The 11,612-nt window shown below is 46.1% G+C and overlaps 2 protein-coding genes across 2 annotated transcripts; both read left to right on the forward strand.

The window, feature by feature from the left end:
- Positions 1–573: 573 nt before the first annotated feature.
- Positions 574–1,725, forward strand: KVR01_012082 (uncharacterized protein; the record flags this gene model as incomplete). The annotated part of the gene is made up of 2 exons (XM_044794561.1): positions 574–1,227; positions 1,564–1,725. The coding sequence occupies 2 exons, from the start codon at positions 574–576 to the stop codon at positions 1,723–1,725; spliced, it is 816 nt and encodes a 271-aa protein (XP_044639163.1).
- Positions 1,726–9,160: 7,435 nt separating this feature from the next.
- On the forward strand, positions 9,161–10,749 carry KVR01_011958 (uncharacterized protein; the record flags this gene model as incomplete). The annotated part of the gene is made up of 4 exons (XM_044788548.1): positions 9,161–9,298; positions 9,376–10,004; positions 10,071–10,492; positions 10,547–10,749. The coding sequence occupies 4 exons, from the start codon at positions 9,161–9,163 to the stop codon at positions 10,747–10,749; spliced, it is 1,392 nt and encodes a 463-aa protein (XP_044639039.1).
- Positions 10,750–11,612: the final 863 nt, after the last annotated feature.

An 11,612-nucleotide genomic window follows, 5' to 3' on the forward strand; every position in this document is an offset into this window, starting at 1 on the left:
GCTCCACGTAACTTGCGAGGATGAAATGACGGCGTGGACTGCTAGTAGAGGGAGTAGAAGATGGGTCAGGTTTAAAATGCAGAAGAGAGTAGATATGTCGTGCTGAGCCGGGATGACTTTCTCCATATCAACTCCTCTGTCATCAAAACTCATTCAGTTGCTCACATGCCCCGCGTTCAGGTTCCTCGGAACCTTGGAATCTGCCTGTCCGCGATCGATTCTTTTCATATGATTGCCCATATAGCCTCCTACGCTATTTCATATTCTTCTATTTGCATTGTGTACCTAGATAGTCTACACCATGATAAAAAGCTTCTTGCTAGAGAGTACTAACAGGTCTTTCCCCAATGATCAATGGAGAATGTCTTGGGTCAACATGATCACAAATCAGAAAATCACTACCTCGGATAGGGCCTAGGTACACACGCCCTATCATCTACAGCATTTAGTGGGGCGTTGCTAGCGATATGACACCTATATGATACATGGAGAGGGTCATTTTTGACACTGGTGTGGAACTTGAACATCATCATCATTCCTTGGGCATCGCATACCCACGCAAGACCACGCGACATGGCCTCTGATTTCTCCTACACATTTTTTCGCGTTTCGCAGACTGACCAAGTAAAGACTTCGGCTAGTCAGTATCGCAATCTTCGCCTCAAAGCTCTGAAAACATCTCCCGACTCATTTTCTTCGACATACGAAATCGAAGCAGCCTTCAACGACGAGGTTTGGGAACATCGTCTTTGCGAGAAGGGTAAAGAAACGTTCATTTGCTCCGCGTCTCATAATACCTCGGGGGACACCGAATGGGTTGGGCAATTAACGCTACGAGGCCCTCTCAGCCGGGCTGAGTACGATTTGCCAAACGAGTCAGGCCAACCGCCCGCGGACCAAGACATGCATGCAGAGCTCTGGCAGATGTTGAGCTTGTTCAACCTTCCGGACCATCGGGGCCGCGGGCTAGGGAAAAAGCTTTGCCAGGAGGCATTGCTCTACCTAGAGAACGAGAGAACTGCTTCAAGTCTGGTTGTCCGACTCATGGTGAAGCCGCAGAACACGGCCACGGTGCATCTATACCAGGGTCTTGGGTTCAAGGACGCTGGCCGGTGCACGCTGGCAGAAGCGCTTTTGGCAAACGGCGATTCCAACCTCTTGCCCAAAGATTACTCCACTCGAAGCGAGTACACTACTCGTTCAGGATTGATCATGACACGCCGGATAGCGTGCCGGTGCCGATCAGGGGAGGCTCGGAGTTAGAGACAGTCCGACTATTTCGAGCCCATGTCAAAGATGAGGACACGTCTCCTGGTTGCTCACGTCTCCCTGTTACCAGAGAAGCGAGAAGCCACACGGTCGACCAAATATTAAACCAATAGTATTAGTATATACAGACCGCCTGGATTCCTTTTATGATCACTCTGCCGGATACTTTGCCCGAAGCCGTTCTCCAAATACGATGACTACCAATAGCAGCAACACAATCAACCCGGTTAGGATCGCCAAGACAGTGTTGCCCCAGCCGAACCCGAGCGAATCATATAGGGGACCAGCACCTAGGGGAATCACGGCTCCCCCAAAAGTCCGAACGGCTGTGAAGCCGGCCAAAGCCGAGGCCGGATAGTTCGTAAAAATATTCAAGATGTACACTTGAAGGTGATTCTGTTCGTAAGCATCGCGTCAGCAACTTTGAACAAGTTCAGAAGACATACGCTCGTCTAGCAAAAGCGAGCGGCATAGTGACAAGGTTAGACGAGCGGCCCTCGACCTGGCGAAATCCCGAAGCAGTCCGAAAGGCTAGTGAGGATTAGGACTGAGAACGGAGAGAAACCCACCAGCATAATGACCCTTACTATCCCCAGGACTCCGGTGAATACGATAGGAATAGCAACAGGCAGAAGCCTCTCGATAGACCAACCATAACCCAGAAATCCTACCGGCCATAAGAGCGATACGAAGGCAAGCAAAGCAAGCTTATGTTCTTCAACAGGGTTTCCCGAGCTCCTCCTTCGTAGAAACCGTTCTGCTACAGGCTGTAGAGTTGCTGACAAGGCGGTACCTACCAATGTTCCCACCAATTGGCCAATATAGACGACCCAGAGTTGATCCTCTGGTGGATGGTAGTTGTCCGTCACACCAGCCTCTACTGTCGTTATAAGCATTTGCTAAGTCAGAGACATTAGTTGTTAGCATAGAACGGAAAAGAAGGAAATGTAAGAGGCAGAACCTCCATATCTGTTCTCTAACTTGAGATGTCAGTCTTTGGAGTACTCACAGACAAGCCATATCCAATGGCAACGTGGGCAGAGACCAGAGCGAGGACCGGACTCTTCCATAGAAGTTGCAAGGGCTTTTTCAGTGCACCAGCAAAGACTGTGAGAAATGGTAGTTGCTCCTCGCCTTTTGTCTTCACGCCGTGTTGCTTCCGTAACGTCTCCTTATGTGTCTCCTTGACGATGATGACTGAAATCAAGGCAGAGACAAAAATCTTTGCAGCCTTTAGTCAGCCCTGTTTGTTCAAAAGAACCGCCCATACAAGGTTCGCAGAAGAGTACGCGAGGTGATGACTTACCAAGAGGCTGAAGCCAATCATCAGTTCCCTCCAGGGTACAACTCTTTCCAGAAATATCCCGATGATGGGACCTAGGACTCCACCAAGGGGGGACATCATGGACACAAAATCTATGAAATTTCCCCGCTCGGCAGGCTCCGTGATGTCGGCAATCATGGCCGCCCCGATCAAGGTAGTCGAGACACCAGCCGTACCACAGAGCAGACGAAAGACAAGCAGGGTCCCAAGACTTCCTGAAGACCAGGCGAGAAGGGTGGTCATGCCGAATAAGAAGCCAGAAACGTGAAACAGCATTGCACGCCCGAATCTGTCTGTCAAGGGCGGTACGAGTCTGATTGACGCGAAAGCCGCAGGACCATTGTCAGTGGAGGTCTTGAAGCTCAGCATTTTAGATTTCTGCGAAGAATAACTCACAAAGCCCCGACTGCCCAACCGACGTCAAAGATAGTAGAAATAAAGGGAGCCAATGAGTCGCCAGCAGGACCAGCCACACCGAATTCCTCAACAATGTCGCCGGCATACGGCGCTAATATCGTCGTCAACGTGCCGCTGGTGCAACGCGGCTTGTTAGCAGGTAGCTGTGAATTCCCCTTACTCACAAGCTCGGTGGAAAGCTCACCCGAAGAAAAACATGGATGCTACCAGCAATGTGTAAACCAGCCGTCTCCGACGAGATGTCGACGGGATATTTTCGTCTTCCTGTTCGAATTCAACGGGCCGGATCGAAGGCGCCCTACTCCCCTCTGGCGTCACGAAGACCGGCACAAAGTAGGGCGGTGTTAACGTCAGTCGCCATGGCTTCTGCACGGGGCCATCGCCGGCTGTTTCTATTAGGAACGACATCGTATCATCGAAGGCTCGCTGAGGACATCGAGGCCATATGGAAATAAGTATTCATGAAGAAGGAGGCCAAATGTAGATGGCTATTGCATCGAGCGTGCAGTACGGGCTGCGAGACGTGGAACAAGGACTTCTGCGTGCTGTTTTATAGTAACAGCTACTGTGGAGTCTGGCCATCACGACATATGTTGACAACACCTTCCCAAGGGCTCACAAGACATAGCAACTACTACGTCGACGACTCATAATGTGTTAAACTCACATCGCCGTCAAATTGTAGCCAAGACATCTTGTCTTGTACCATACGAAACAATTTTTAGGTAAAAACTCGTTTCAGCGAAATATTATTTTACGCGATGTGCCAGTGGCTCTTGGGACAGCTTGGGGTACCAACACGTAAGTCGATTGACCCTTTCGTGCGGCTTCCTGTCCACACGTGGGGAGTCCATACGATCCCCATTGACATTACTCAAACGCATGACCTCTCCACAAAGGCTCTTACGGGCGAGATCTAGCCCAGTCCAGCCCGCATTCTCTTGTATCACACCCCGTCAGGATCTAATGCACGGGGCACAACAGAGCAATTCGTGTTATAAGTCAGGGATTGAAACCCGATTCGCAAACTCGATATCTGAACCCGTTTTACATGGTTGGTATAGCAAAGGTTTGTTTGAATAGCTGCTCTCAGACTTCTTGGGCGCTGCGGCTTGTAAACTTGATTCATTGCCAACATGGGCTTGCACATACTATTGGTCAATATACCGACAGGAAAGTTCCGTTCGTTCATTTCTCTATGAGGGCATTGAAGGGTTGACATCACTTATTTCTCTTGCCTCAAACAAAAGGTGTCCAGGTGAGGGGATCTGCTGGTCTGTTAATACGGCCTCGCCGCTGCTATTTTCGTGTTGACTTCAGTGGTTTTACCACGTGGATAAGTATGAAAGATGTTGCAACGAGCTGGGCTCTAGAGGACTAAGGTAGCTATCATATTGATGTCCATATGCATGCTCTCGCATCTGTTGCTTTGGGGGCCGCCACGAGCATTGCTATAGGGGTAGGTATCCTGGGGGACTGGACATGGCTTCTCCGCAAAGATGGGATCAGGACCGAGTAAGGTTCAATGCTACTTTGGTAGAGACAAGAAACTATATAATCGACAAGAAACGAGCTCCAGTGCTTATGAACGATGATTCAAGATGAGCCACCCAAGACCGGCCAGGATGCCGCGCGCACTCCACACACCACGCAGAGCCTAACATTGATCGCCATGCCGTAATAAACGGCACAATCAGCGTGTCATCCGCGGTCGTTTCAAACCCATCCCTCCCTGGGGTATCCATACATACTGCGGAGTATTATATGTGGCGTCGAAGTTACCTCGTGATAAAAATAAGTGCTTGCTGATAAACGAACGCGCGTACCAGGGCTGGTCTGGTTGAGATTCACAATACCCGCGGGGTGGATTGTCTTGGTATATGAACTTACTTGGGATGAGCTTGGTAAGGCTGATCACTGTGATGCTTTACAAGTGGTGTTGTAAGGTTCTAGCAAAAGTGTTGGTTCCGAAAACCCAGGCGAATACGGCTCGGAGCACTTCCGTTTTGGGAGGACCCGGCTTTCCGGAGATTCCCGGGATCGGGTCCGCCACGGCAACTTACTCAGCTCTCCCCGGCCGCCCTCTGGTCCAGCGAACCACCAACGAACCACTTACCGTCGCTTTGCAACTCCGTTGAACCTTGACAGCCAAGCTTATCCTGGTCCTCCCACTGAGCCGCGCGCCTCTCTGAGTCGTTGAGACCCCTTCCGTGACCGCGTTAAATTCCTCATTCTCAGGCCGCATGTCACGTTAGTTTCATAGTTGTAGGATCGATCTTGCTGGGCTCCTCTTGAACACTTGGCCACTTAAGTATCTTTTCCCAAATCGTACCGATCGAGGTGAGTTTCCTCGATGGTTAAAGTCGTTGTTACTCGAGTTACGTGATCAGCATGCCATGATACGCCTGTCTAGAGTTTCCAGCCCCCACGACAAGCCACCTTGTTCTTGCGTTGCTCCCAGTTCCAACAATCTCCGGGTTCCTGCTCCAATGTTCGCCCGTGTTGCGGCGAGCATCTCCCGCCCCCATGAGCCCTCGTCACCACCACGGCAGCACTTTCCTGACTGGAGAGTGAGTCGCCGTGTTTTGGAAAACCAAGTTTCTTTGAATACCAACCAGTTTGACCGGATGACGTCGAGCGGAAGTTTGTCGTTGGGCAGTACTCAGCCCGATCATGCTGTTTCGAAGGCATGACATCAGTAAGTAGTGTGCTGGAGTTCACATCATTGATGCCTAACGGAACGCCGTCCCGTGCCCACCAGGGCCGCCTTCAGAGTAGGTGACTGGAGAAGAGAAAGAAAAGTCGCGCACCCTCTAATGACTAAGCATGTAGCTTATACAAATCGAAGAATGCTCCCACAAAAGGGCCGGCTAGGGCGAAGGGGGTGAATATAAGAGCGAGGTGGAAGTTATGAGTAGGGCCGGTAGGTACGACCAAAGTTCCTAAACCTACCCCCTTTATGGTCCTTAAAATTACAAACAAGGCTTATTTGTTAAAGCCATAAAGACTTCAAAGCTCTATACTCTGATTAAATACCTGGAAAGGTGTGCGAATTTCCTCTCTCCTGGAGGAAGGGAGTTGAGGGGGCAGACCTTGGGTGGTCTATAATCTAGTTATAGGATAGGTGCGCTACTACAATTCCTCAAAGCCCTTGAGTTCATGACAGTCCCCACTAACCATGGAACACCGGCTTCACGGGCTCGCTCCACTGGCCACCCAAAATGTATCTCTAGCTTGCATGTCCACTTCTGGAACACAAATATCCCTACAAGGCATCATTGCCAGTAAGTTGCAACCTGCGGCGCAGTAACATTGAAGCAACCCCAAGATGCACCAACAATGCACAGCAGCCAATACCACGCGGTAAACACACTTGATACCATTCTCATTCGACCATTTGAGGTTAACGGTTAAAGGGAAAACAGTGGATGAAGCCTTGGACAAATCTACCGACAGCACAGGCATTTTACACACTAAATACGTTCGTCAACTCTGATTCCCATAATATTTTCGTCACTTGTCATTGAATTCAAGGACTTTCAAGCACGATGATTCATGCCAGCATTGTCCTATGCCTAGTCCCTGCCGCTTGCCTGTGTTCACTCTCCTCAGGAAGTGCGACCGAGCTGGAACTCACGTAGCACATCACGCCCCCATCAGGCCACCTTCAACAAGAACGGGAACAAGATTAACTGTATCCCAAAGCTAATGGATATAGATCATTTGTATTTTTTGAGTTCCTTTATGGATCTAGTGGTTTCGTTTTGAATCCCTATATATATAAAATATATATAGCGCCTTTATATAGTAGTAAATATTTAAAACCTAGTATTTAAAGAAATATAGTATTAATAATAATAAAAAGAGAATATAATATATAGGTATATAGTTAAGCTTTATATTATATAGATAAAACTAGAAGATATTACTCTTAATAGTATTATATTAAAAAGTTAGTAAAGTAGTTATATAGTGAGATTAAAATAGTCTTAAAATAGCCCCTATAAAAAGAAGAATTCTATAATATAAGACCTAATAAGCTAACTCTTCTCTATTAATATACTTATTATATAACTATTTAAATCTACCCTTACTAAATAAGTTAAACTATAATCTCTATTTTAAATATATAGCTATTAATAGAATAATAATATTATAATAATAAACCTATTTAAGAAAGTCTTTTATATAAATTTTATAAAAGATTAAAACTCTTTTAAAAGTTAAATAGAATTTATTTATTATATATTAAATAAATATTATATAAAGAAAGTAAAAGTTTAAATACTTAAAAACTAAATTTTTCTCCTTTAAGTATATTACTTTATTATTAAAGATTTATTTACTTTTATATAATATATAAAGAATAAAGTAAAAGAGGGAGCCTTATAAAAGAAGCTAATAACTCTATTATATATAAATAAGTTTAAGGGTATATATTAAGTAATTATTAACTTTATATTTAAGGTATAAACTAATAATTAGTCTAAAAGTTAAGAAGATAATGAATAAATAAATAATTAAATAAAAAATATAATATAGCTAAAGCCCTTTATGGATCTAAAATCAATAGTTAGTTAGTATCCATCCTGGAAGGACAAGGTATAATTTATGTTTTAAGATTAGCTCAGTTACCCGTGGGCTTCGGCTTCCACTTACCTACTCCTGGCGGAGTGGGTAACAAAACCCCGCAACGGCCAAAACCTTGCAATACTTACACCCACCTATTTTTACTACTTTCCCCTATAAAATCCTACTTTTTAATTAAGTATATTTCCTTTATTAAATTTTATATAAATAAAAATTAAATACCTTTAAAATCCTTATTTTATAAAAATTAATAATAAAATATTTTTAAATTTCTAGGGTTAAAGTTTAAGATTTTAGTTTTTTTAGTTAAGGGTTTTTTAAAATTAATATATTTTTTTATATAAATTATATAATAAAAATATAATACCTATAGAATTTTAATAGAATTTTTTTTATATAAAAGAATATTTTTAAAATTAAAATCTATTTATAAAAGATTAAGAATTAAAGTTTTAAAAGAATTTATAATATTAAAAATCTTATAAAGAAATAGAATATAATAACCTTAAATTTAAAAATAGAATTTTATAAATATTATTTATATAAATATAATAATTCTAAGAATAATCTAATATTTTTATTTTTTAATAATATAATTTATTTAAATAAATATATTAATTTAAAAAAACCCTTAACTAAAAAAACTAAAATCTTAAACCCTAACCCTATAAATTTAAAAATATTTTATTATTAATCCTTATAAAATAAGGATTTTAAAGGTATTTATTTCTTCCTTATATAAAATTTAATAAAGGAAATATACTTAATTAAAAAGTAGGGTTTTATAGGGGAAAGTAGTAAAAATAGATAGGTGTGAGTGTTGTGAGGTTTTGGCCGTTGCGGGTTTTTGGCACCCCCTACGCTAAGGGTGTAGGGGGGCAGGGAAGGCCTGCCCCCCGGGTAAGTTTGCCGGAAGACGTCTTCCTGCGCTAGCAGCCTTAGCGTTGGGCCGTGCCTGTTCGGGCCGTTGGAAGTCAAAGTCAGTCTTGACACAGACCAGTCCGTCCAAGGTTGAAACCATCGCTCGCGGGCCGCGAGCTAATCTGACGCCAGGGAGAGCAGACTCGTCATAGAACTAGTCGAGGCCTTTCCGGCCCGTCGCAACCAAAAGACGTGCTTCTTAGGCGTTCCTATACCCTCAGTGAAAGTGGTTTAACGGGTGTGGATCGCCCCCAATTATATTTGTCAAGAAATTCTCCTGCAGACCTATCCAGCATATCGAAGATCTAATCGACCTGCCCATCTGGACTCCAGCCCAACCTTCTCGCGCAGTCATTCGCTCTTCTGAGCTGGCCGTTCCTGCCAAGAGACAGGAACTGCGGGAAGTACCCACTTATTGGTCCGATTTCGCCATCATGCGGGAAAATGAGCATTTTGGAGAGAATGCAACATCTTGTAGAGAGAACTTTTCTTAGTTACACTTTACTACTTGCCAATATGGATATAAGTAATGTATAAATCGGGATGTTATTAGATATACTGTAATACTTGTTTGTTTCTCTTACTTCGTATTCTCCACGCCCAAGACAACGGCCAGTACGCCAATCCCTGCCTCCCAAGATGGCGGACATTGAGCGTGCCACTGCCTCTGTCAAAGCGACAGGCCGAATCTGGTACCACACCACGCTCTTCAATGCCTTTATCATCGGGGGAGTGGGCTTCATGGCCCCTGGCCTATGGAATGCCATGAGCGCTCTGGTCCGTGTCGCCCAAGTCCATTACCTGTTATACACATGTACGAAAGAAAACGAAATTTTGCTTACAGCATGAAACAGGGCGCCGGAGGAGCTCAGTCTCCATACCTAGTAAACGCAGCAAACGCCCTAGTCTTCGGCCTGATGGGCATCCTCTGCCTAGTTGGCGGCCCCATCGCCAACCGGATCGGCCTCTCCTGGACCCTCCTGCTCGGCGCCGTCGGCTACCCGATCTACTCGGCCGGCCTGTACACCAACAACAGGTACGGCAACGAGTGGTTCGTCCTCGTAGGCGCCGTGGCCTGCGGCATCTCCGCGGGTCTTTTCTGGGCAAGCGAAGGCGCCATCGCCCTAGGCTACCCGGAGCCGGGGAAGCGAGGCAGGTACATGAACATCTGGCTGTGGTTCCGCACCGGCGGTCCCCTCCTGGGCGGCGCGATCGTGCTGGCGCTCAACAACAACGCCGCGGCCAAGAGGAAGGGCAAGGTCGGGCACCAGGTGTACATCATCTTCATCGCGCTGCAGTGCCTGTCCGTGCCGCTGGCGTACTTCCTGTCGCCGCCCGAGAAGGTGCAGCGTGCGGACGGGAGCAAGGTCATCATCCGCGGGGAGAAGTCCTTCAAGGCCGAGTTCCGCGCGCTGTGGCAGGCCAGCAAGCGCAAGGATGTTATCCTGTTGCTCCCCATCTTCTGGGCGGCCTACTTCAACCAGTACGCGGGCAACTTCCAGACGTACTACTTCGGCGTGCGTGCGCGCGCCCTCATCGGCTTCGTCAGCAACTTCGGCACCCTGCTGTCGTCGCAGCTCATGAGCACGCTGCTCGACTACAGGGGGTTCCCTGTCAGGAAGCGCATCACCGTCGGGTTCTACTACACGATCGCCCTGCACATCGTCGCGTGGGTCTACGGCTGGGTCATCCAGGAGAAGTACACGGCCAACCCGCCCGCATTCGACTGGGCCGACGCCGGCTTCGTCGAGGGCTTTTTCGTCCTCTTGCTGTGGGACTTTGCGCGCCAGGCGCTGCAGAACTGGCTGTACTACCTGCTCGCAACCAAGACGGACAACATCTCTGAGCTGAGCCGCTTCTCGGGCATCCTCAGGGGCCAGGAGAGTTTCGCGCAGGCGGTGGCGTTTGGTCTGAACACCCAGAACTGGCACGGCGGACGCGTACCGCTTATCGTCAATACCGCGTTGCTTGGTGAGTCATGTCTGCTGTGTTCTTTGGATGACCACGCTGCTGATTAGGTTCTAGTGCTTGCCGTATACCCAACTTACCTCGTCATGCGGGACCACGTCCCCGTAGAAGCCGGTCCCAAGGCCTCGGCGGAAGAGGCCAACTTCGAGGAGAACAAGCACAGCACCGATGAAGGTGTGGATGAAGGAAAGTCCAAGGTGACTGTCCAGACAGCACAGGCAGATATGACTTTGCCGCAAGGGACCGATCGATGCAAATAGGATAGGTAGTCCCTCGCAAGGGGGTTTGCACACCTATATCTAGCAAGACTCATCGTGAAAGGCTCACAGAGCGTGTCTTTATCGAGCTGTGGGAAACTTTATTCGAAAAAGATCGGAGATCCTAAAATCAGTAGTCCAAAAGTCCGCGGATGCAGGGCGTTAATAGTCATACGATGAACAAACACCTCGAATGCCATCAAGCCAATGCCACAGCGCCATTCGCACGGCATGCCTAGCTTTTCTATGAGAAAAGATCCACGTAGTTCAAGCAACACGCCAGAAACCGTTATTGCACAGTATGCAACTTTAGAATGATGGTTGAGACTGCAGGGAAACCCCCACTGAGCTTCAAGTTCTGGCACCTGGTCAGAAATGCCGCCATGCAGATCCAACAAAATATCCAACTTCGTGCAGAAGACCGTAAATAAATACTCATTAAACAAAGAAGTGAGTGCAAAACAACCCGTGGCACGCCGTGATATTGCTGTCTCGTAGTAAGACTGTATTCTTGAAACGGGCCAGTTTACTGTCATGAAAGACAGCACTGAGGCCGGGATATTTACAATGTGTAGACTTCAACTTCTACCTTAGGATTATTATAGCGTGCTCTTCCGAGGACAGGCTTCGGCCACATTATATTTTTTATTTAACTATTTATCTATTTATTATCTTCTTAGTTTTTAGATTAGCTATTAGCTTATATTTTAAGTATAAAGTTAATAATTACTTAATATATACCTTTAAATTTATTTATATATAGAGTTACTAACTTTTTTTATAAGGCTCCCTTTTCTATTATATTCCTTATATATTATATAGAAGTAGATAAATCTTTAATAATAAAGTAATATATTTAGAGGAGG

This window comes from Diaporthe batatas (assembly GCF_019321695.1).
Source record: "Diaporthe batatas strain CRI 302-4 chromosome Unknown Contig00017, whole genome shotgun sequence".
In the NCBI taxonomy this organism is placed as follows: domain Eukaryota; kingdom Fungi; phylum Ascomycota; class Sordariomycetes; order Diaporthales; family Diaporthaceae; genus Diaporthe; species Diaporthe batatas.